The following is a 26,532-nucleotide window of genomic DNA, read 5'->3' on the forward strand; positions in this document are numbered from 1 at the left end:
GCTGTGGGGGGGGGGGGGGGGGGGAGATAGCCCAACTGCAAGGGATAGTATAATTTTATCCAGAGCACTTCTTCCATTAATCTACAGATGGTCTATATGCAAATGTATCATCTTGAAGCCATATTGACAGGAGGGCAACTTCCAGTCCTCAACCCCTGGCGCTAACTTGCTGCAGCTTCTGATGCACAGTGTGAGAAGCTCCCAGTGTGCAGTGAAATCAGAGGAAGCCATTTCAGTCCAGGAGAGGAGCCGGTACAACTGAAGGGAAGGTCGGAGTTCTGCTTTAAGAACTACCTAATGGTCAGGTTCTCCTACAATAAAGACCTTTAGGCCCGGTTCACACCTGGGCGTGTTGTAGCGCGTTCCTACGCTCTGCAAAACGCTCAAACACCGAAATCCCATTATTTCCTATGGGTATGGTTCACACCTGGGGGCGTATTACAGGCCGTATGGACGCGCTACAAAGCGCCCTACGCCCAAAGAAGTACAGGAGCTTCTTTGGGGCGTTTTGGTCGCGCGTTTCCATTGGGATACAGCCAGGTAGCCCTCGGAAATGCGCGACACGAAACGCGCATATTCGATACGCCTAGGTGTAAACAGGGGCCTAATAAAATGCCGTCATCTTGACCTTCTGGTGGGGATGGGAAGGATCTGTAGTATTCAATTCTCAGGAGTTCCCCCAATACTGTAATATCAGCTGGACATACCTGCTTAACAGTGGCCACCATCCTGGCCATGAGCATGATGCTGGCGGTCTCCGGAGGGTAATGCATGTTTCTGGGGGGAAGAGATGGAATACGACATGTGAGAGGGTAGCACAGCCCGAGTCATGACAGCCAATAGAAGGACTCGGAGGAGAAATATCACAGAGAGCTTTTCATGTTGTAGCCTCAAGCCTAAAAGGGGCAACCCGTGGGTCCCTATAGGCGGCAACCCGTGGGTCCCTATAGGCGGCAACCCGTGGGTCCCTATAGGCGGCAACCCATGGGCCCCTATAGGCGGCAACCCACGGGCCCTACAGGCGGCAACCCAAGGGGCCCTACAGGCGGCAAACCAAGGGGCCCTACAGGCGGCAACCCAAGGGGCCCTACAGGCGGCAACCCAAGGGGCCCTATAGGCGGCAACCAATGGGTCCTATAGGCGGCAACCAATGGGTCCTATAGGCGGCAACCAATGGGTCCTATAGGCGGCAACCAATGGGTCCTATAGGCGGCAACCAATGGGTCCTATAGGCGGCAACCAATGGGTCCTATAGGCGGCAACCAATGGGTCCTATAAGCCTGCATTGCCATCATTTAGGAATCTGTACATTTCTTTTTCCCTTCCAATATGACATTTAACACATAAAACACTGTATGGAATAATATAAAGGGACTCTTATGTTGTGAAGTGCGACATCTGGTGCCCAAACCTCTCAGCTACACTCATAAGTCAGGCCACATACTGTATGGAAAGATGTGTAACAGCCGATCACAGAGCCAACTGCTCATCACTTTAGTATTTATAGATCCGCTCTAGAACAAAAAGTGGTTTACTGCGCGGTTACAGACAGTGGGTGGAGCCAATCGCTAATAAAGCCGACCTTTCCCCATATCTTTAGAAATGATTAGAAATGATTAGTAATGACAATCTGCACACACAGACTTCTAGACCAGTGGTTCTCAACCTGTGTAACCTCAGGACCCACATTTGTCCTCGGTCATTAAGTCGCGACCCAAATCGCACTGCAATGGAACGCACGGCATTAGGGTACCGCACGGTGGGTGGGAGGTGTTTTTGGGGTACCATTCAAATGAATGGCAACGCAACATAACGCCCACACCAAAATGCACGGTAGGTGTGATTGCATGGTACAGTGCGTTAATCACACAGGGCTGTGCTATTAATGCACTGTACTGGTGTCAGCAGGCCCTCAATCCCTAGTATCTGCTATTCTCATACTGATGCTTCAGATCATTGTTGCAAGTACATCATTGCTGCAAGTACACCACCATTTAGTAGCTGAAGGGGGGACGGATGGGGAAGGGGTTTATGTTGGTAAGGATGCAGGGTTTTTAAACTTGTTGCAATTACACCTCCATTTAGTGGCTGAAGGGGGAAGTTATGTTTGTGGGGAACCAAGGGATGTGGGGGTTTTCATACTTATTAAATGTAGAGCACCATCTAGTGGCTGAAGATGGGAAATTAATGTCAGTAGGGAACTCAGGGATGCTGCTTTTTAAAATAACCGTAAACTCAGGAGTTAGAGAACTATGAGGGGAGTGAAAATCACTCATCCTCATAATTTGAGCCGACGTGTGACAATGAGACTGTCACAGGTCGGCTCAGTAGATCGGGAAGTCAGCGAACACATACCGGCGCTCGCTTCTCGATCATCTCCCTGCAGAGAGCGGTGACTATCCAGGGAGCTTGGAACGGTGACTACTTTACAACACACACAGGGACCATGGGGAACAGACGTAGCCCCCCTCCAGAAGGAAGGACAGTGCCGGCACCAATTCAGAGATGATTGGAGGGTCTACAGCCGAGCGATACACAAATAAGATACATTTTTGTTCAGAGTTAAGGTACTTTAAAGGAGAACTATGGGGGTCAGGGCTTTTCCCCATAGTTCTCCTTAGGGTAACGGGAGGACACAAACAAGCGTCCTCCCGTTACCCTAAGCTCAGTATATAGGGAGCTACAGCTGGCGGTATACTGAGACGCCGCAGCGGATCCCGACATCGATGTCGAAATCCGCCCAGCTGCGTGAGTGACAGCTGGCTCTGCCTATCTAGAGGCAGAGCCAGCTGTACCCGCCCCCTCCCCCGTCCGTTCCGCCAGTCAGCGCTGGCGGATCGGGGAGGGGGGAATCCAGCCCATCCACTGTCATGGCAGAGAGCTGTGACAGGATCGAGAGGTGAGCGAACGCCGGTATGTGTTCTCTCACCTCCCGATCTACTGAGCCGACCTGTCACAGTCTCATTGTCACAGGTCGGCTAGAACTATGAGGTGAGTGAAAAGCACCCCCCTCATAGTTCTCCTTTAATGTATTTTAAGATTTAACTCCCGAGTTTAGTGTTACTTTAAAAAGAGGTTAGCCATAAAGTCACATGTCGGCTCAAGTTCTGTACTGTTGGGTTTGTTCACGGAAGCTCCTCTGTATGCCGAGGCCGATCCAGCAGGTGCAATAAGGTCCAGTATTGTTAATAATTGCGGTACTTGAATGTATTATTAAGGTTCAATGCCTGAGTTTACTGTCACTTTAATGTTTCCTTTGTGTTTTTTTTTTTTAAATAAGTGGATCACAAATTGTAATATAAAGGAGGAGGAGGAGGAGGAGTAGAGTCACATAGGAACACTACATGTAACATCTCTGAGTCTGTTGCAGCCGCACAACCAGCAGCATTTTCCCCACAGTGAGGATTTTCCTTCAACTGAAGTTGGAGATTTTTTAGGGGCCATTTTTAATTAAGAAGCGTTTCCTGAGATTTACCGTATTTGCCGGCGTATAAGACGGGATTTGAGACCCAAAAAAAAATCGCCCAAAAATCGGGGGCCGTCTTATACGCCAGGTATACTTCGGTATACTGTATGAAGCTTCGGCTACATACAGTATACCGCACTGAGCCAATCACGGCAGGCTTTGTATTCTTTAATACAAAGCCTGCCGTGATTGGCTCAGCGCGTTAGTAGCTGAAGGACGGAAGATGGAGGACGCTGCTGGGATCCTGGACAAGGTAAGAGACTGTAATCCCGAGTGTGGCTCGGGGTTACCGCTTATGGTACTGAAAATTAACCCCGAGCCACACTCGGGAATACCGCCAAGGAGGTTAGTAAGTGCATTTATACATTGTTTTGGGCTATACTCGTCTTATACGACGAGTATAGCCCAAAACCTATATTTTTACACAAAAAGTGGGGGGCCGTCTTATACGCCGGCAAATACGGTATTTAGAATGTTCCCTCCTTTTAGCTGCTACAGGACAGATCCCAGCACAGACAACCAGATCTTCTGCTTTCTATTCCACTTACCGCCAGGCTTCCTCCAGCTTGTTGAGTGGGTGGCTTTGGTTGTCCCGGGCAGATCCCAGACACAGGACCTTGTGATACTGTTCTTTGGCTGCCTTCAGACACTCCGCACTGCAGTATGAAACCTGTCCAACACAGAACATGATTATTACGAGGAGTCGCTGGGCCATCAATGGACAAGCCATCCATCTCTGCTGGGTCATGTTGGGCTCACTCATCTGAAAAGGACGCATGTTCCTGAACCTGCCGATCAAACGCCCCTCTCATCTGACGTCCATAGAGATCTCTCTTGTGTGCACGTTGAATCATTAATTCCCCCGGCAGAGCAAATCACATCAAAACCTTTTCACAATTTTTTATTATCCTGAATAAGTGCAGCCGGGTCTGTCCATCCTGCAAATAACATCTCAAAAATCCAGGTGGCCGACTCAAGAACTTTATGACTGTGGTCTGCACATACAATGGAAATAACCAGATCTGACTTGTGACCCATCACTCCCCTCTGCACCAGCACAGCCCTCAGTGGAGGAGATCTGGTCAAAGTAAACCTGTGCTTAATATTAAAAGGAGAACTATGGGGTCAGGGCTTTTCCCCATAGTTCTCCTAAGGGTCATGGGAGGACACAAACTAGCGTCCTCCCGTCACCCTAAGCTCAGTATACCGCGAGCTACAGCTCACGGTATACAGAGACCGCCGCAGCCTTGACGGATCCCGGCATTACAGTCGAGATCCACCCAGCTGTGTGATTGATAGCTGGCTCTGCCTATCTAGAGGCAGAGCCATCTGTACCCGCCCCCTCCCCTGTCCGTTCCGCCAGTCAGCGCTGACGGATCAGAGCGGGGAGTCCCTGCAGGGAGCCGTGAGTGACAGTCACAGCTCTCTGCAGGGACAGGATCGAGAGGTGAGCGAGCGACGTATGTGTTCCCTCACTTCCCGAGCTATTGAGCCGACCTGTGACAGTCTCATTGTCACATGTCGGCTCGATCTATGAGGATCACTCACCTCATAGTTCTCCTTTAAATTGTGGACATTTATTGCATTGGTGGGAAAACTCTGGCCCTCCAGCTGTGGTGAAACTACAAATCCCATGAGGCATTGCAAGACTGACAGCTACAGGCATGACTCCTGGAGGCAAATGCATGATCGGATTTGTCATTTCCCCAGAGGTGAAGGGCCGGAGTTTGGAGCGGTGAAGTGATCTGGTCTCATCACCCGCCCCTCCTCATCACTCGCCCATTCACAAAATGCCTTCAATTTTTCTCAAAGAACACAAGAAATGATTTTCTTTATTAAAGTATAGGGAGGCTAGAACCCCGTCCAATGATTAATGTGTGTCCCCGTGGCAAAGTTTCCTTCACTTACTGTCTGGTAAACATCCCTACTTAATCCAAGGGCACAGGGCGGCTCTGGGGAAGCCACAGGGCGGCTCTGGGGAAGCCACAGGGCGGCTCTGGGGAAGCCACAGGGCAGCGCTAGGAAGCCTTATAGAGTGTGAAGTCATACTATGGGGGCAGCAAATGTCATCCCCAGGGTGGTGAGAAGTGTGACCCGATTATAGAATGGCGGCTCATGGTGGTTCCCATCACCTCCTCGTACTTCTTACCTGGCAGTCCGGACACTGCTGGTGGAGCCCATTCTGAATGGAACACAGCTCGGGGTACGGGAGGCTCACGTGGACATTGCCGGACAGTCTCTTGGCGTTTTCTTCAGCCGTCTCCAGGGATCGCAGGCAATGGTCGCAGGCTGAAAGACAACCAGCAAAAGGAATAGCCGGGATGACTGTTTCGGTTTACAAATAATCGTACCAATGAGGGAGTGTCGGAATGGTGGACACCTATGTGGTCCTTTAAATTACAATTCCTGGAGGACAGGAGGCTGCTGGGCACTACTTCCAGTTACATCTACACACCAATAAGACCTCTGCTAGGCTCGGAATGAGAGACATTCACAAGAATTATGATAAATGAACCGGGGATCATTATAAATTGAGGTAGACCACTGGCGGAGCTTCTCTTCATCTGAATATGGACTACTAACTAGGGATGCACCTATACCGATAGTGCCAATACTCACCTCCAATACCGGAACTTCCTGTCAGAAGGATATTTCCACTGACAGGCAGTGCCACAGGGAACATGGAGCGGTATCGGCGTGTACTGAACTATAAGTATCTCGTACTCGATACGCGCCGCGGGGGCTGGCCAGGGGCGGCAGGCGCGCCGCGGGGGCTGGCCAGGGGCAATGAGAATGTTACATTTTTGATCACAGATACACTTTCACTATAGGATTACGCAGTGAACTCGCCATATCAGTCACAGCGGGGGTCAGTCTCACCTCTGTAGCGGTACAGGGCGTTCCACTGGAACTGGGAGGACACCAGAGGCCTCTCCTGGAAGATGGTCACCCCCTTCCGGATGCTGCGAGTGGCGAAGAGCCCCCTCCCCTGCGGAGACAAACAAAAAACGTTTTTTCATTTTTAAATTAAAAATTGGGGGAAAAGTTATAATTTATTTTGACTACAATTTTTATTACTGCGTGCCCCCATCGGGGACAATGCCCTTCACTTCCTGCGAGCGAGTGGAGACCCCATCAATCACACTCACCACTGGAAAATTTCTCCTCCACTCCTGTCCCAGTGACAGCCATAAAAACCCATCACTGTCAGTCCAGGTGACAATGGTCAACATGCCAATTAGAATGAGCCTCTCCCCAATGGGGACACAGAGCTGGGCCAGCACAGGCAGCAATCAGACAATTCCAAAAAAGGAAAGGACGACGTGTGAGGAAGGAGGAGCTGGGCCAGCGCAGACAACAATAAAACAATCCCAGAAGAGAATGATATGGCCATGATACACATTATCCAATCACAGTGAAGTAAAGGAGAATGCGTTTTTCTCATGATTGGAGAATTGAAGTCAATATTCACACAGTGAATTTCACAGGCGCTAGTCCTAGGGCCCCCCCGTCTCTTCCTTCTAAGCACCTCTTGCGGGGTATTTGTGGCCCCCTGAGGGGAGGAGCAGACACCCCCCCAGCAGTGAGTGACAGAAGAGCCTGAACTGAGGCACACCTCCAGGGGTGTGGAAATGTAAAAAACAAAAACTACTTGTCCAAGGACTCAAGAGGGGGGCCAATCTACACGTCCAGACCCAAAAACATTTTTTTTAACCAAGCGAAGAAGCGCTTCTCACTGCTCAGTGGGGGTCACCTGACCGCGCTGACCAACGAGTGCTCGCAATTTGCAAGCAAAATTTTAAAATCCAAAGGGCAGGGCTGTGCTGGACGGCGGTATGGGGTACAGATAGTACTGGCGGAGGAGAAGCCCCGTGCGCTGAAAAGGTAAGTATAGCGCTGGGGGAGGGACTGTGGGGAGAGGGGGTGGGGCTTGGCCAGATTTGAGCGGGCAATTCCACTTTCCTCCAATTAATTGGGAAAGTGAACTTGCCCTTTAATGCACATTGGGCCTTATAGAGAGCACTGCTTATTCACATGCAGATGGCAGAGGGGCCGGGGGCTGGTTTTAATAGGGATGCACCGATATTGGTATTTCGGGTACCGGTATTTCTTCCGGTACTCACCGATACCGAATACCAATACCACAAGTCCCATTCAGGAAGCCAGGTGGTGTTTAATGACTCACCACCTGGCTTCCTGATTAGCAGGGAAGCCGTCTCCATGCTCCCTCGTCACCAGGTGACCAGGTCACCTGATTGGGTAATGATTCATCGCCTGGCTTCCTGATGGGCCAGCTTCTCGACCAATCAGGAGGCCAGGTCATTACACGGTGCCCGGCTTCCTGATTGGCTGGGAAGCCAGCTCCATGCTCTATGTCACCAGGTGACGAGGGAGCGTGAAGTCAGCTTTCTGGCCAATCAGGAAGCCTGGGAGGGCGGGTAAAGACTCGCCACCTGGCTTCCTGACATGGTCGGGACGCTGGACAAATCAGGTAGCCAGACGGCTAATCATCACACGCTGCCCGGCTTCCTGATTGGCCGGGAAACCGGCACCAGGTGATGAGGGAGCATGGAGCCTGCTTACTAGCCAATCCGGAAGCCGGGCAGCGTGTAATTACTTGCTGCCCAACCTCCTGATACTGGAAGTCTGGCTATCGGGCTAGGCATCAGAGCATTTGGCCGAGTACTTGCCCAAAAACTCGGTAGCTGCACCGATACCAGTATCAGTATGTCCCTAGTTTACTTTATCACTTAATCTTATTATTTTATACTTTTTCATCACTTTTTTTTTAACTATTTTATACATTTTCTATTTTTATTTTGTTAAATTTTTACTTTATTATTTTTTAACTTTTTCCTCTTAACTTTATTACTATCACACTGGGGCTAACAATGATGAGAGAGTCCGCACAGCCCACCATAGACCCCGCACAGCCACCAGAGAGTCCGCACAGCCCACCATAGAACCCGCACAGCTCACCTGAGAGTCCCCACAGCCCACCATAGAACCTGCACAGCCACCTGAGAATCCCCACAGCCCACCATAGACCCTGCACAGCCACCTGAGAATCCGCACTATTACAGTAATTGCCATTATTTTTCCTAGACTTCTACTTTCAGAGCTAGTTATGAAGTTATTACAAGCAGTAATAATGGAACGCAGAGACAATGATTTAATATGGAGGAGGAGGAGTAGATATATAGTCCTAGAGGTACAACCGGCCCTTTGAGGGCAACCAGAACGCTGATGAGGCCTGCAATGAAATTGAGTTTGACACCCCTGCTGTACCGCTATTCTTTGCTGTATTCCTTGCTGTGCCTGGGGTGATAACACTGCACTCCCATTTATTGCTGTCTCATATTTCCATCCTGTACTCCTATGGACTCACCCTGTCTGCACCATACCGCTGTCTGGCCCCTTCCAGGAACTGATCCCGGCTCTACAGATCTGGTGTACCCTCTGGATGAATGCCCCCCCCCCCTTCATCAGATGCAGCACGGTGGTGTGTATCAGACTGGCACGCCACCACCACCACCATAGTCAGCCATATTGGAGGTAAAGGACCAATCACAGATTATGTAAACGCACATGAGCAGACGTACACTGACGTGCACGTTAAGCCCCAATTCATCTGCCTTATTCATACACTAGGATCATCAACCCTTACACTTCCAATACGAGGGGCTCCTGGAGACAGAGGACCCTGATTGGTCAGAAGCACACACAGACCGTGTCATATTTCAGCTTCTGTACTGACCAGTCACTGATATACGATCCCTCATCTACAGAATACCAGTATGGGGGAGGGTACACCGGGCTCATTCAGCTCCATACTGCGGCCCCGGCATACAGGAACTCCAATAACCCCGGCAGGTCGCAGTCCCATCCCCCCTCCTCCATCCTAACCTTGCCACTGCCGATGTGACGGATCTCCACCGCCCGCCTGGCCGCCACCGGCTCCGCACACCGCCAGAACATGTCAGCCGTGGAGGCCGCCATGATGGGAGGAGGAGCCAGAGCCATCAGTGGGCGTAACACGTCACCGCGTACCTAACCCGCCCACAGCTCGAGCTGATTGTTGTCCGCCGCTGGCCACACCCCTGTCAAGGAGTCTATGGCTCCGCCCACTGCTTATGAAGTATGCAGTCCGCAGCTGGCCACTCCCCCAACCATATTCTACCGCCCACTCCTCCTTTTATATTGCGTCTAGTAGGCTGCTAGCCACTCCCCCACCAGATATTTTACCGCCCTGTCCCCGCCCACAGCTCACGCTGACTATAGTACTCTGCTGCCAATCCCCGCCAGGTACTTTGCTGCCCCCTCCCGTCCTGTCCTGTAGCTGCACCTCCCAGCTCATGCCTATTGTAGTAAACTAAGCTATGTGGGGACAGTAATATAGAGGGACCGTAATATAGAAAGACACTCTAATGGGGACAGTAATATTCAGGGACACTCTAATGGGGACAATAATATAGAGGGACACTGATGGGGACAATAATATAGAGGGACACTCTGATGGGGACAATAATATAGAGGGACACTCTGATGGGGACAATAATATAGAGGGACGCTAGGGTTGCCACCTGTCCAGGATTCACCTGGACAGTTCGGGTTTTGAATGCTGTGTCCGGGTTTCATGGCAGCAGAAACCCGGACACAAGATGTCAGGCAGACAGGGGCAACCAGAATTAAGATAGGGGCTACTGGCCCCCCACTGAAAATGGTCTCAACTGTGATATTTACATATGAATGGGCGGCGCTATTTACATATGTATAAGCCATGGCTTATTCTCCCCAAAAAATGTCTGCACGTCACTAGAGTGTTCGGGTTTCGCTTGAAGAAAAAGTGGCAACCCTAAGGGACGCTCTGATGGGGACAATAATATAGATGGACGCTCTGATGGGGACAATAATATAGAGGGACACTCTAATGGGGACAATAATATAGAGGGACACTCTAATGGGGACAATGATATAGAGGTACACTCTAATGGGGACAATAATATAGAGGATGTCTAATGGGGACAATAATATAGAGGGACGCTCTGATGGGGACAATGATATAGAGGGACGTCTAATGGGGACAATAATATAGAGGTACACTCTGATGGGGACAATAATATAGAGGTACACTCTGATGGGGACAATAATATAGAGGTACACTCTGATGGGGACAATAATATAGAGGTACACTCTGATGGGGACAATAATATAGAGGTACACTCTGATGGGGACAATAATATAGAGGTACACTCTGATGGGGACAATAATATAGTAGGACGCTCTAATGGGGACAATAATATAGAGGGAAAACTAACACGCCCATTCAACAAGAGACTTTGTTATTCCACCTGCTAGAAGACTATTTTGTTTGAACCCTCCAGATACTGAGAACGATACCAGGAGGTAAAGACTCAGAACGAGATGACATGCTTTTTAACTCTGCATTACTATATACTTTGAACTATCTATTTATATATTATATTTTTGCAATATCATTGTATGCTGTGACTTTCCATTATACAATTAAAGTCACAAGTTTTTCAATCTACAACTGGACAATCATTGATGAAGATTAATCACCTTCAGACACTTAAATCGCAAGTGTCAGTCGAGAAATACTAATTTTCTTACAGAGGGACACTCTAATGGGGGCAATAATATAGAGGGACACTCTGATTGACACTAATTGATTGACACTAATTGATTGACACTGTGAGAAAGGTCAGTTTTGGAAGAGGGATTTCTCTGCAGTAGGGCAGTGTTTGGTGTGGACAGCAGGAGAGGTAAGCATTCCTATGCTTCTTTACAGGTATGGCATTTTAAAACAAACTTTATGTAAGCGACAGTGTAATTTTATCCCAAACCTTAAGAGAGTCATTTAAAAAGATAATTCTTCTAGTATTGAGGAACAATCATGGAGGTCCTGGCTTTGTGCACATCGGCACGGCCATGAAGAAACAGAGAAAGGCCTTTCCCACAATGTGAAAGATTTTTCAGGAAGCCCATCTTCATAAGACAGCGGAGCTCAGTGGTATAGAAGGTGGAACTTGTACTTTGCAGAGGACATGTCTGATTGGAAGCCCAAGTTATTTCTTGTATTCATATCCCTGTAGCCCATTATATTACGGTATATCCATTTACATATTGGAGTCTTGAAGATTTTTGATAGAAGGATCAATATTAATTGGAAGGAAAACTGGGTGTCCTTTCTCTCCCTTTAATAACCTTCATGCCATTTTGGAAAGTAAAAAGAAAAGATTTCTCAAAAACTTTTCGATATTCACAGTTTGTTTAGATGCTTTACATGCTTTATGTGATACTTTAACACCTATACGCTAATAACACACTCTGTCTCGTTAAGAATAAATAGCCTATTCGGTCTTTTTCACTACGGTTCATAGTACAGGATACATTTCTATTCTGACTCCGATCGTTGTGATAGCGAAATATATCCCTTGCTGAGACCTCTATGCCTGGCCTGTATAAGCAGATATACTCACTGCGGACAATCCTCTTCAGATAGCTGAACTCGTCAATACCGATTCATTCAAAAGAGGTGTTTATTCTTTAACATCAGGGTTACAGCAGATGATAGGAACAGCAGTTGAACGGTTATAGTATTGTGCGGTCAGAAAATGATGCATTTCCTACGTACTGTGCAGATCACATGTGTGTCCTTGTTACATGTGGCTCTTAACTGTGGCCATGACACAGGAAGTACTGCACACAGAAAGAAGGGAGGGGCATACATAGACTGGAAATATGTCATCACATGGGGAACAGAAATACAGAAAAGACATGTGTGATATCACAAAGGCCACTAGATGGCAGCATAGGATAAGACATGGATTTGCTATGGGGAAAATAGTTAGGCAAAAACACACTATAATAACTCTATCTAAAACAATGCTAATATTAACTGAGGCTATGCATCTCATATTCTATGCCCCGTTGGGGCGGCACAATTTCCGATCAAAAAAAATGCGCCCTGTGGAGACATACACAGGTACGCAATGTTTTCAATTGTTCTAATTTGTTTCTAATTAAAAGAGATTATTCAGAACACTTAAATGAGAGAACCAAAACCCTTGCTAAACAACGCCCTTCTGATGAAGCCCCGGTGGGGGGTGAAACGCGTCATAGGCGTTAGCAAAGGGTTCTCTCATGTGACTGCCTCGGCCGAGGCCGCCACGCTTTTTTGGCCTTATACTTCATTTGAAAGTTACTTGTTATCTGGTATATCCTATCCATGAGAATACATCTAGAATCCCAAGTCGGAAAGAGAGGAGAGAACAGTATTTTATGCAATCATCGACCATTTAGGAGCCGAATAAATATATTTTTATAAATATTTGCTCTATACTTGAAAAAATGGTGGGATCCCCTTTTGGGGAAAACTGTATCTTTTACTAATATATATAAGCAGGGGACCGTCCATTATAATAATCTTTGCTGCCATGCCTCATTAACCTTCCTTCCCCGATATGTATGTTCTATACATTTTCAATGGTAGTAAGTTATTCCTGTGCACTTTACATCTGCTGAGTAAACTCCACTTTTTTGTTGGTTAATATCATTTGGCTGAGTCTAGTAGTTCCAGCAGAAACAATGGCATCATGATTTGTTCTGTAACTTTAATAAAGACTAGAAATAACCCACGACCCTTCCACCACTGTGGAGTCTCAGTGTTCTCTATCAGTAGGCATGCAGCGATTTGTTGTTCCACAATTGTTGTCAGGAAAAACGGGCGCGTGGCCGTGCTCAAAGACCTGCTCGTGTGTGTGGTCAAGCTTTCACCTATGCCAGGACAAATGCGCATAGACGTTGCTCACGTGGATAGGCCTATACATTTGGGCCTAGGATTACATGGTTTTTGCACAGGTGCATGAGCATAATTAAGAGTGGACTGTCTATTTAAACCAAAGTTTCATCAAGGGAAGCTGCTGAGTGTTCATCAGCTTCTGCTTCCTGTGACTTGACCTGTGTGCTTCTCCTGTGTGTGTCCCTGTGCCTTTAAGGAGGTTGGGCTGCCTCCTGGCAAACCTGCACCCAATTTTATCTTTTGCTACGTGGGCTCCAAGATGGAGACTCTCATAGGTTAGAGTTAGGACCGCACTATACAGAGGGGCCTTGATGAGACAGTGCGGCTTTCACTTATTCTGCAGAAGATGTGTATCTAAGACCTCTGTTTTTAACCCTAGCGGTTAGACAGGTTTTTTTTGCATGCTGGCTGGTGAGTGTGCTGGGAAATTTTTTTGCTGTTCTCCTGTGATTTGACCTGGCTTGTTTTGATTCTGCGATATCTCTACCCCCTAACTTTGTATCCTGACTACACTTCCTGGCTGCTGTTTTGTGCTTTCTCTGCTCGGCTGTGCTTGACCATGGCTTGCTTCATGACTTTGTACCCGGCTTACTTCCTGTGTACCTGCGTTGCCTGGCCGTGATGGACCTTTGGCTTGCCTTTGACCCCGCTACATTTGAGCCAGCTACAGGCACTCATGCTTCTCCAAGCTCCCGCATACCCTATCTCTATTCCAGGGACCGCTGGACAGGCGGTGCAAGGGACTCCCCATATCAAAAAACCTCCATCACGTGACAATTGCTGAAAAGCCACAGGCGGTCAACCTGCTATTACCAGAAAGACCCGTGATTAGATTGATAACATGCAGAGTTTTCCACTGAAGTGGAATTAAGGGTAAGCAATAATGAGAAGCGACTAGAAAGGCTTTGAAGAGAGGCTGTGCAGCATTAAAGTGACACTCTCTTCTTGCACATGCAAGACAAAGTGATGGTATCTCTGTAAAGGCCCTCAACCCAGTACTTACAGGATTGGAGATGAATGCTCCCCTGGGACAGTGCTTGGTTCTAGTGACATAGCATGATGGCTCCCCTAGGTTGCTGACAAACAGAGCAGTTTGTGGAGGTCGAAAGAGTGGAAAAGGAACACTGAGAGATGAGTATAGGGGGTCAGGGGACCCTTTGGATGGGAACTGTCACTTTGCCCTGTATTGACAAGGTGAGAGGGTCTCTTTAGGTGGACTACAGAGTGGAAATACAGATAGAGAGAGCCCTCCTAATCCTTCCCTGGTAAGAAGTGATCTGTGCATATCCTAGGGAAGATGAATTAGACAAATGTGCTCATACTGAGCATTCACATAAACAGATGGTTCATGATATTCATTTTATTAGTAGATAATAGTATATCACGCTACAGCTCATGCAATAACATATACTGATCCATCACAAGTGCAACCGGATGTTTATATTTATTTAAGCACTAATAGAATTATCTCTACAATCTATTTTTCTTAGAAAGTAGATCAGTTTGTGTGTTCAAGTCTGGCCGAAACAGAATCATAAAACATTTTGGAAAAAATATACAGCTGAGTAGTCCAGCACTGGAGACCAGTATGGTGAATACCTCCACAGCCACCACGTATTTCCCTTTAGTGCTCAGATAGGCCGGGATCATGGCAATCCAGACACTGCAGAACACCAGCATGCTGAAGGTGATGTACTTGGCCTCATTAAAACTGTCCGGTAATGTCCTCACCATGAAAGCCAAAACAAAACTCACAGCTGCCAGAAACCCCATATAACCCAACACAGAGTAGAACCCGATAACTGACCCTTCATTACACTGAATGACGATCTTGTCCTGATAAGAGTGAGCGTCCATTTCCTCAAAAGGAGGTGAAGTAGACAACCAAATGAGACATATGGTACACTGAACACATGAAAGTAGCACCGCTACAACATTTGGAAGTTTGACTCCAAGCCATTTCCTCCAGTAACTTCCAGGCTTGGTGGCAGTAAAAGCAATGTAAACCATGATTGTTTTGGCCAGAAGAGAGGAGACGGCTATGGAGAAGATGACTCCAAATGTCATGACGCGGAGTATACAGGTTACATTTATTGGATGACCGAGGAACAAAAACACACAGAGGAAGCTCAGCATGATACAGACAAGCAGGACAAAGCTCAAGCTCCGATTATTAGCTTTGACAATGGTGGTATCCAAATAGGATATAAAGATTCCCATAATGAAGAGAGTCACAAGACAAAGCAACACAGAAATGGATACAAATACTGTAGAAATATCATCAGAATAGGAGAGGAATTGCACCAGTTTGGGAATACACCGATCCTTCTTCTCATTCGACCATTCATCTTCTAGACACTGAATACAATTCTCGCTGCCTGCTTAAAAATAAAAACATTCTTAATGCATTCAGTACATTTATTTTTTACATTTTTTGCTCTTGATTCTTTTACATTTATTTAAAGTTAGATCATTCTGGTTGCGATTACTAGGTTTAGTCTATTTGCAAGGTGCTACTGAATCTCTCATTCATTTAGCCATCACGAAGGCATGTTTTCCTGCGAGATGACTAAAGAGCCGATGGATTTTGCTGAACGTTCGGCTAATCCTGCAGCTGTAGAAACCATTCGGTTCAGCTCTTCCAATAGCGCGCACAGCAGCCGAAGGCAGCCAAGCCAAATGCACATGCTTCGGCTCGACAAAGCCGAACACACAGCCAGAGCGGGGAGAATGGTCCGCCGAAGCAGACCACATCCCTGCAAGTTGTTTAAGAAATAGAATTTTTTAAAAATACAGTGCTGGGTTCCACTCCCCAATTCATAACAGACCCTTTACTTTAGGTTTGGTAGGAATGATAGGGGGATCCCCGATGTAAAAAACAAAAAACAAAACGTAGGGTTCCCTTACAAATTCATACCAAACCCTTCAGGTCTGGTAGGAATTTGAAAGGGAGACCACAAAACCAAGAAACAAAAAAAAAAGTGGGGTCCCCCCTAAAATTTCATACCAGACCCTTAATCCGAGCACTGGCCTGCCAGAGCAGGAAAGGGGGGAGACAAGTAAGTGCCCCCCCTTCCTGCACCATACCAGGCCACATACCTTCAACATTGACAAGGGACCTCTTCCCCACAACCCTAGCCCGGTGGTTGTGGGGGTCTGCGGGCAGGGGGGGTCATGTGCATTTGGGTGCCTCCTTCATGAAGGTGCACTCAGATGCCACCTTCCCCTTGTGAATAAATAATGGGTAGTTGTTACTCCTACTCATTCATCAAAGAGTACACCAAAAAGAAATGAAAATCATCACACCTTGAAAAAGTCCTTCAATTAAACAAAAAACAAGTCAGTTTTTGACAATTCCTTTATTCGTAAAAAAAAAATAAAAAAAATTGTCCAATGATGCAATCCAAAGGTCAATCACGTCGTCGAGCGATGTAGATCCTTGTCAATCATGATGAACAATGCCTGCTGACTCGCCAAAATAAAAAAAGGTCCGCCAAACGTCCATCGCAAATTGACAAATCCGGTCTGAATGTAAACAAATGGGCGGAGCAACTAGCTCCACCCATTTGTTTTCATTTCATGACAGCTGTTGGGGAACCAAGAAACCAGACTGAAACTTAAAGTACAGATTTAAAATAGAAAAGGAGTTTATTGAAAACAATAAACATAAATGGCAAAAAACAATGGAGAACGTCCAGGAGGTATTCAGTGCCGAGCCAGGGGTCAGATGCCAAACAGTGTAGTCTGCCAAGCAAGATCAGGGAGCACAGAGAGCAGGATGAATGGAAACAAAGCCGGAGTCAGGATCATACATGGAAATCAGGAATAATATCAGCACACTTGGTTGATCAGAACAAACCCAAGGGCGGAGACTGAACGGACAAGGTAAGGTTAAATAGAGAACTGGTGCCAACATCATCACTGTGGGACAGGAATACCCTGGAGTCTAGCCAGTGCAGCAGACTGATGATGTGTGAGGGTTTGGTCATAAAAGGGCGGTAAAGAGCAACCACAGTGTTACAAACACTCAGCCATGCTGCAAGGGTAAGAAACCCTAACAACAGCTATTTAACCCTTTCTTGCTCTGCCCGGCCACTGCTCAGATTAAGGTTCTGGTATGGAAAGTTTTTTTTGTTTTTTGGGCATAAAGGTCCCCCTTAAAATTCCCACAACACCTAAAGGGTCTGGTATAAATTGGGAAGGGGACCGCGTGCTGTTTTTGTTTTTTGTTTGTTTACCTCTGAGGTAGGGAACAAAGTGACTGAGTTGAATGCTGAGCTGAGCATTCGGGAATTCACTCTCTGCTGTTCGTCCCCTTTCAGAATAGGGGTGAACAGCAGGGAATTGGTACAGAAGGAGAGGATTAACTCGTTAAAAGATAACGGGTTAGCAGCGGTCAACTTAGGGATCCGGACAAGCCAATTGATTTCCCCGTGGGGGGAAAATGACCGATGTACCTAGTACTTCAGTCTTTCTCCCTCCGTGAAAATCCCCATATGCATGCCAACTTTCGTAAACTACATGGACTGGAGGGATTATCCCAAAGTGGGGAGAAAAAGGAATTTTCTTCTGATTTCTATATTCGAGTGAAAAGAAGGATTTTAAACAGATCAGTAATTCCAACACTGACTTCCTCCGCTTTTTCGTTGGATTTATAACAGACGTTTAAAGTTAATGTTACGACTGTCCTGACGAAGCCCCGTACAGTGGGAGGGGCGAAACGCGTCGACAGATAGACAGAGATCAGACGTATAGTCACTATGCCACAAGTGGATATATGATCTTGAAGCCAGGGAACTCTGGCAAATCCTAAATCGGGGCTTGCGGTTCTCATTTGACGGACAGACCATATCCTGAACACCCAGGGAGTTACCAAAGATCCATTGAGTGGAAACATCCCTCGAACCCACTATTGGAGACTAGATTGCAACAATCACCTCCTGGAAGAAATAGCGAGACGTGCTCACACTCAAGTGGACTATTGGACCATACTGGAAAAAATCTCCAAACCGCCCGGACTATGAGAAAACTTCAGTAACGTGAGTGACTAAAAAAGTGTTAGATATATCTGTAAAGGACATCATTTGAATATCACTCTGAAGTAAAGATCTACACTTAAAATTTGAGTATAAGGAGAAAGAGAAGAAAAAGTCAGGCGGTTTGTTAATTGAAGATAACCCAGTGATAGTCTGTCCGTGAGAAACCCCCTCCCCCATTAACAAAAGGTCCCTTTATACCTCACCGCTCCAACTATGGTAGTCCATGGCTGATGAACAGGAAGGGGTCAATTGCACACACGGCCAGATCCAAGCCGGTGACATTTAACGCCAAACAAAAGGAAAATTCTAGCTGAAACGATAAGCAGGAGACAGAAGGAAAAATAGTCTGAAAGCAAAGTGAAAATATATTCCTCCAAATTAAGAAGACTTACACACAGGAAATATCAAACCAACAAGCAACATTAACTTTAAACATCTGTTATAAATCCAATGAAAAGTGGAGAAAGTCAGCGTTGGAATTACTGATCTGTTTAAAATCCTTCTTTTCACTCGAATATAGAAATCAGAAGAAAATTCCTTTTTCTCCCCACTTTGGGATAATCCCTCCAGTCCATGTAGTTCACGAAAGTTGGCATGCATATGGGGATTTTCACGGAGGGAGAAAGACTGAAGTACTAGGTACATCGGTAATTTTCCCCCCACGGTGAAATCAAGGTCAATGCAAATGAGGATCGATCCACATATAATTTATGACTGTCTGTAATCTACAAGTTTTTAATGGTAATTAGTGAGTCCAATGTGTTGTCCTAAATGTTGTTTTCAATAAAAAAAACTTTGTTTGCAATCAATTGGCTTGTCCGGATCCCTAAGTTGACCGCTGCTAACCCGTTATCTTTTAACGAGTTAATCCTCTCCTTCTGTACCAGTTTGACCTGGTCACGGATCGGACCAAACAAGCAATTGTGCAGACTCAATCAGGGTGATTGCAATCAGTCGGATCTCCAGGTAGGAACACAAACCCTTTCTTGAACAGCAGGGAATTAACTGACGAACGTTCGCCTCAGCCGATCCAGATGTTGCATCGGCTGAGGCAAATGGGTTCTTCCCTTTGGTTCAGCCGAACATGCTGAGGCTGTTTGGCCGAGCCGAAGGGAGGTGAAGCGGGGCGAATGCAGCCAATGTACGGCTAAGAATAGCTGTACGCGGCTGGAGTGAAAAGCCGCACAGGCTCCGCTCACTTCACTTCGGGGCGGTTACTCATTCGGCTGCCTTTGGCAGATTAGTAAATAACCCCCTAAAATGTAAAGTCGTTTTTAGTCGTTTAAAGAATTGGTCAGGCAGAATGCAATTTCAGTTTTCCTGGAAGTTTGTGTCCACAGAAGATTTTCTACAAATGATTTTCCTTAGACTAAAAAACATTGAGATAAAAATTTCCTTTCACTGTCTGAAGATTACAGGAAGCCAAGGCTGTTTTTAGCTGCTTGGCCAACTTGACATATTCTCTTTGGTTCTCCAGCATCTACCACACGCTAAAATGGTTTTGGTTGGACTGACATATTGTCTTTGGTTATTCAGCATCTACCAAACACCGAAATATCAGTTTTGGTTGGACTGATCCTTAGAAATATACTGTATACCTGTAGTATTGGATATCTCTCCTTCTGAACATGGGACACAGTCGTGGCAGCAGGAATGGATCGAAGATCTTGACTTCTTTCTGGTTCCTGGTTGACACATTTCTGAGCACCGTGACAGTGGTACCTGTAGATGAGAAGGTTTTGCATATAATTACAAGTGAATTCTTACTTTAGTTACATAGTATTTGAGGTTGAATAAAGACACATGTCCATCGAGTCCAACCTATTGTGTGTATGTGTGTGGTCCTAATGATGTGTGCGTATGTATAGGTCCCTGTGTGTTCTCCTTCTTAAGAATACTTGTACCCCTGTATATGACGGTCCCTGAGGAAATCGTCCAATCGCCTCTTGAACGATTCCACACTCTCAGTCGAAATCACAGCATGTGGCAGCGAGTTCCAGACCTTAACCGCTCTAACCGAGAAGAACCCCCTTCGCCCTTTGTGCTGACATTTTTTCTCCACCAATTTTAGGTGTTGGCCTCTCGCCCTTGTCATGGAGTTAATTGTAAAAGGTTTGCTGCTAATGTTTCAATCCCCGGTAAACATTTTATACATGAAAATCATATCCCCCCTTAATCTCCTCACTTCCAAGTAGAAAATGTTAAAACTCAGTAGCCTTGTCTCATAGCTTTGGTCCTCCATCCCCTTTATGAGTTTTGTTGTCCTCCTCTGGACTCTTTCCAGTTTGAGGGTATTCTTTCTGTTCACTGGTGCCCAAAACTGGACCGCATACTCCAGATGAGGCCGAACCAGCGATCTATAAAGTGGCAAAATTATAGACTTGTCCCTGCAAAACATTCCCCTCTTAATACAGGAAAGGACTCTACTTGCTTTGTTTACCGAAGCCTGACACTGCGAGCTATTATTCAGTCTACAATGACCCCCAAATCTTTCTCCATTTCTGACTTCCCCAGTGGAGTTCCCATTAGTGTGTATTTCGCTTTTCTATTTTTAACCCCAAAGTGCACAACTTTACATTTATCTACATTAATCCTCATGTGCCATATAGTTGCCCACTCCCCTATTTTATCCAGATCCCCCTGTAATGTTATAGTGTACAATTCAGTGTCTATTACCCTCCCGATTTTGGTATCATCAGCAAACACTGAAACATGGCTGTTTACCCGTTCCCAATATCGTTAATGAATAGGTTAAACAGCATGGGGCCCAGTACAGAACCCTGCGGCACTTTCCCACTACTCGCACCACCAGAACTCTGATCTGTTTTGCAGAAAACCACGGCTGAATATGAAGGTAAAATGATCCTTACAGGGGTTTTAATCAATTGAGTCCGCAGTGATGACCCAGCTACCTACCTCTGCATTCTGCACCTCCATTCCTCCACCCTGCTCTATGCAGGCACCTTCCAGCACCTGATGGGTAATATCCAAACTTTGACTCGAATAATACACACTACATTGCATTTCACATGTAGCATTCCCCTGACCCCCAAAAGCATGTGAGAGAGCCCAGGGGCAGAGTGAGCTAGCATTTCACCTCAGGGGTATGTCCTTGGCTGGTTGCGGGGTGCGAATGTAAGTTGGGCATTAGCCACTTAAAGGTGTTTTAAATATTTCATTATTTATGGTACCCACAAGGAGAGAGTGGGTAGGGGCTACAGACACCCGGGACATGTACACAGGGCCGGTGCTAGGATTTTTGCCAGCACAGGCAAAGTTTAATTTTTGGCAAGTACTTGTCAAAATGCACTGTTTTTTCCGCCCTCACCCTGCAGCGCCCTCAGGCGGCCGCCTGACTTGCCTTGCGGTAACGCCGGGCCTGCATGTACAGATTCTAGACTCTGCATCCACTTCCAGCTACACAGTGCAGGGAGCCTTTAAGTCGAGACTGGCATCACTGTATCAAGCAGAACTCTTAGCTGGCAAGCAGATTATTCCATGTTACCAGGCCCTTGCAAGGTTCCAGCTTCTACCCCAGCCTCACCTTCCAGCAAAGACACTAGCGCAGGCACTCCATCTTGGGTCAGCTTTCTCCCCCTCTACATGCAGTACAGGTCCAGGCCCAAATCAACGCCTTCATTTCCAGACACATGCAGGCCTTCCCTAGGCAGCAGATCTAGCAGAACTACACACCCTGCCCCAAGCAAGAACGTGGGGAAAAGAGACATACACAAAGAAAGCCACCGAGTATTTATGTCTACCCCCCAGCATGCACCACTGACGATAAACCTCCTAGTGGTATATACAAATATTCATAATCCAGCATTATTGCATCTTCACCCCAGCAGCAGGCATAAGCATACAATAACACTGGGTTTAGGGAAGACTAAATGAGGAATGCATTAAAATGCATTAACAAAAATGTATCTTATTTGTGTATCACTCGGCTGTAGATCCTTAAATCATCTCTGAATTGGTGCCGGCACTGTCCTTCCTTCTGGAGGGGGGCTACTTTTGTTCCCCATAGTCCCTGTCTGTGTTGTAAAGTAGTCACCACTCCAAAAATAAAAAAATACAGCAAGTCCAGTTGCCTTGATTTATTTTTTACAGATATACCATGACCTGGATGATTGAGAACCTTTACTGACAGAGATCATTTTGTTGTTCAGTTTTGGTTAAAATTATAATCCTACCCACATGAATAGACCCTTATGTTGAGGAACAATTACTGACAATTTATAATACAATTATTATTACCCAATTTTTGGTAAAATAGAAACGATAGGGTTATGTCGGGTAAATAGACGTCAAGGTTTAAAATTGCACGCACCCGTGAAATCGCGAAAAACTACCATACCCAAAATTGACCATAGGCGAAGCTTTAAAAGCTTTTACCTCTCATCAGTTTCGGGTTATCAGTGATTAAGGGCCCTAGAATTATTGCTCTCACTGAAAAGTTTGCATATATAGGGGTCTATTCAATAAGCTGCCGAAGTATCTAGCCGTACCTTCAGCTGATCCTTTGGCTAGCTTCGGCCCCAGGACCCCTTCGGTTCAGTAGAACCAAAGGGCTGCTGTAAGGGCTATTCACTATAGCCCGTACAGCTCCCGAAGATGGCCGAGCGGCTCAGACGAGGTAAAAGCCAAAGCTGGTCGAACAGCCGGCCATTGGCCGGCCGACAGCCTGCTAATGACAGTTGGGCGGAGCCAGCCATCACCTCACTGCTGGCTGCGGCCACTTGCAGAGACAGATCAGCGTCCCCTGCTTACCTACCTTATTGTCCTTTCTGTTCCATGTTATGGCTTGTTTGTTGATGTAAAGTTGTTGACCTGATATGGAATAGTTGCCAACATCAATGTCTACATAGCAGAAATCGTTTTCTTCTTTTATCCAGTTCATTATTTTGTAGTGGTAGGCAAATTCTCCGTTGTCATTAAAAAAAGGCTCATCTGACATATCGAGCAAGTATGTTATTTTCGATATGTAATGATGCAACTGAAAAGTAATATAGACAAGTCCACCATATATGAAAACGAATGGTTACAGTAGATGTAAACCCAACCAGTAAAATGTTGATGCCATTTTAAGAGCTGTTTCCAAGGCTCTTTAACCACTTCTAGCGGGCCCATGTAAATGTATGTCATCCGCTGTTTGTGGTTATAGCAAGAACACGGCTGCAGTTCCGTTTTAAACAGCAGACGATTGCTGTTTAAATACAAGTGATCTGGCATCTGTACAGGTGCTGGATCACTTGTAGGGTGCTGCGCCATGTGTCCCCCCCCCCCCTGCCATCGGCTTCCCGAGCTCCCCCGTGTGAGCCCGGGACCAGCACGGCGGGTCTACCCTAACAGATCGGTAGGAAATCAGCAGGCTTCCAGCCGCTGATCTCTCCTCGAATCACTGGACCTGGAAGTGATGTGCATTACATCACTTCCGGTGTCACTGTGCACATTCTCTGCCCAGAAGAAGAAGCTGGTGGAGCAGATCTCTACTTCATCAGCTTCTTTGGGGTCCTTGGTGACATCAGGGGTCTGAAAAGTGTACTGGTGGCAGCGGGAATTCCCATACCCAGTAATAAAACATATCAGCTAGATTGTCCGGACAAAAGCCAGAAAGTTCCCAACTATGTCCACAACACACCCACAATATGCCTTGCCTGCAATTGAATGTTCATGCTTTAGACCTCTTTTTTGGGGTTATTTATCGTGTTCAGATCCCCCAGCTGATCAGCACACAATTTCAGCTTTTTTTTTTCCAGGACCCTGCCCAAGTTATTCACAATAAGCAAGTAGCTTTAAAATCCTATGGATCAGGTTAGTTACTACCTGTCACTTTAAAGCAGAACCAAACCCTCTTATCCTCCTTTCTGCCCAGGTCCATGCATCCGAATGTCCGAATTCCAATGAGGCAAACTAACGGATCATCTGAATTTAGTTAAAGGAGAATTATGAGGCGAGTAATTTTCACTCAGCCTCATAATCTGAGCCGACCTGTGACAATGAAACTTTCACAGGTCGGCTCAGTAGATCGGGAAGTGAGCGAACACATACCGGCGCTCGCTCACTTCTCGATCTATCCGTTCAGAGAGCCGTGACAGGGGAGGGACTGGATTCCCCCCTCCCCTGTCCGATCCTCCAGCGGTGACTGGTGAAACGGACGGGGGAGGGGGCGGGGACAGCTGGCTCTGCCTCTAGATAGGCAGAGCCAGCTGTCAGTCACGCAGATGGGCGGATCCAGACAGAATTGTCGGGATCCGTTCCAGCTGCGGCGTCTAAGTATGCCGCGAGCTGTAGCTCGCGGTATACTGAGCTTTGGGTGACGGGACGATGCTAGTTTGTGTCCTCCCGTTACCCTTAGGAGAGCTATGGGGAAAAACCACATAGTTCTCCTTTAAAAATGAAACGAAATCAGACACGTGACTGTTTTCTGGCCAATCAGAAAACCTTGTCAGAAACTAAAATGAAATTCTGAAAGATTTAATGCTGAAACCCATTTTTTCCCGGCTTACATGTCTACTGTAAAGAAGGGTTCGTGCGGTGTGCTTTTTCTATAGATCTTTTGCCATTTCGAATTAGTTTGTGAATCACTTATATTGATTACCTGATTGATTTTGCTTCTGGTGATATATTTTTGGTGTACACTGATATCATGCAGAGCCTTAGCCATCGCTTCTACCGCATAATACACTCTGGAAGAGACCCCTACAGATATATATTGCCTCACCATCCGAATGAGATTCCAAATTGTGTCATTGTAGCTGAAATCTAGATGATCGTTATTATACAGTTTTTGTAAAGAAGCGACATAGCTCTGTGCATTGTGAACAAGAAACCCGAATCAACAGACTTTCGTTGTGTTCCCCCACTTGTATAGAATCCAAAAAAGATTCAATTCCCGGAACTTGCAAGGGAAAACTGACTGCCAAACACGAGGAAGTATGAAATCCGTTTGTCGTTTCATCAACAGAGGCATAATATGGGGGTACAATGATCAACCCCCCATCATGCATGGTCTCAAAATGAGCAAGAAAACAAAGGACGTCAACTGTGAAGGATCCGCACAAGACGACAACTTTAGAATACGCTTTTTTAAAAGTAGCAAACATTTTGTCTATAGACTCGTCCATGGTGTTCACTTTCAGAACGAATTCTGAACAAATTCCCTGTAAAGTTAAATGTCTCCTCAGTATCTGTAGTTCACTTTCTCCAGTGTCATCATCTGATGCAAAAATTCCAATCCACGTCCAGCCAAAGAGTTGTAATATTTTGGCCAGCGCTGAATAATAGATCTCATTGTGTAACAACCAGACCCCACAGGTCTTATTTTAGGTGCAGGATCACAGCTGCAGAAGTATGAGGAGGGGGTGCAATCCTACACCACAGTGAATTTACAGTCTTATGGTAATGAGTTAGGCAACAATTACTTAGCATGAAAAATAGATGAGGTTTTATTGTAGGGAGTAGGCCTTTTAGATTAGTGGGGTGAAGGATGACAACAATCAATGGGAGCAATCAAGTTATCCATATGCACAGTTCTATCAATATGCAAGCATTTGGAAATCACAGGCTGTGGTATGCTTACTGCTATTTTAGTTGATGGGAATGATAAGGAGAATGTTGGTGCCCTCCGGTGGATCTTTAGAGTAACTGCAGTCCGGATTGTAATAGTCCTTGCTGAAGCTGGGGATGAAGGAGGTAGTGGAGACCGAATTGCAGGGCTGGAGGGAAGTCGAAGCAGGATGTGCTGGTGGTTTTGGAGGGGCTCTGTCCGGCCCAATAAGAGAAAGAGGTTCGGTGCTGGGATACAGGAACTTGCCTGGCGTCTTCACACTTGCTCGAACGTCAGGCAAGTGTAACGTTTTAGTTGATAGGTTCGTAGAAAAAGGTTACAGGAGAAACGATTTGCACCTAATAAGGGATAAGGTTGGGAAGCTAGATAGAGGAGCCCTCATACATCAGGGTCCTAATAAGAAAACTGATACGTTCCCAATATCTTTTATAACAGATTACTCAGCACAACATCGTGATCTGGAAGCTATTATTAAAAAACACTGGGATATCTTAAAAAGAGACAAAACACTTAGCACCTTACTCTCCCCCCAACCTAGAATTATTTATAGAAGAGCTCCTACCTTAAGAGACAAAATATCGAAAAATGTGATCGATCCACCCAGACACACTGTCTCTTTTTTTGAGGGGGT

The 26,532-nt window shown here is 46.2% G+C and overlaps 2 protein-coding genes across 2 annotated transcripts in view; both read right to left on the reverse strand.

The window, feature by feature from the left end:
* The window catches only part of SMYD5 (SMYD family member 5), a 25,948-nt gene extending 16,443 nt beyond the window's left edge, over positions 1 to 9,505 (reverse strand). The window contains exons 1-5 of the mRNA XM_018570137.1: positions 9,374 to 9,505; positions 6,347 to 6,455; positions 5,616 to 5,755; positions 4,015 to 4,136; positions 708 to 777 (exon numbers count right to left, since the gene is read on the reverse strand). Coding sequence (XP_018425639.1) covers positions 708 to 777; positions 4,015 to 4,136; positions 5,616 to 5,755; positions 6,347 to 6,455; positions 9,374 to 9,490 — 558 coding nt within the window. The 5' untranslated portion in view covers positions 9,491 to 9,505. The remainder of the gene's footprint in view (positions 1 to 707; positions 778 to 4,014; positions 4,137 to 5,615; positions 5,756 to 6,346; positions 6,456 to 9,373) is intronic.
* A 5,257-nt stretch (positions 9,506 to 14,762) lies between these two features.
* LOC108798384 (vomeronasal type-2 receptor 26-like) lies at positions 14,763 to 24,998 on the reverse strand. The gene is made up of 5 exons (XM_018570134.1): positions 24,933 to 24,998; positions 23,106 to 23,327; positions 21,248 to 21,304; positions 19,930 to 20,053; positions 14,763 to 15,670 (listed from the first exon to the last, which is right to left on the reverse strand). Exons 1-5 carry the CDS (start codon positions 24,996 to 24,998, stop codon positions 14,763 to 14,765), a joined length of 1,377 nt encoding a protein of 458 aa, XP_018425636.1.
* Between the last annotated feature and the right edge of the window lie 1,534 nt (positions 24,999 to 26,532).

This window comes from Nanorana parkeri, unplaced genomic scaffold (assembly GCF_000935625.1).
Source record: "Nanorana parkeri isolate BGI_ZX_2015 unplaced genomic scaffold, ASM93562v1 scaffold1462, whole genome shotgun sequence".
Lineage (NCBI taxonomy): Eukaryota > Metazoa > Chordata > Amphibia > Anura > Dicroglossidae > Nanorana > Nanorana parkeri.

Bases quoted from the DNA above. Each gene is read 5' to 3' on its own strand.
- LOC108798384 (XM_018570134.1), bottom strand. From the start codon at position 24,998: ATGGCTAAGGCTCTGCATGATATCAGTGTACACCAAAAATATATCACC. The intron at 20,054-21,247 runs GTAGGTAGCTGG...TCTCATCTACAG, and splicing joins TGGAGGTGCAGAATGCAGAG to GTACCACTGTCACGGTGCTC. The intron at 15,671-19,929 runs GTATACAGTATA...ATTTTTAAGCAG, and splicing joins AGAGATATCCAATACTACAG to GCAGCGAGAATTGTATTCAG.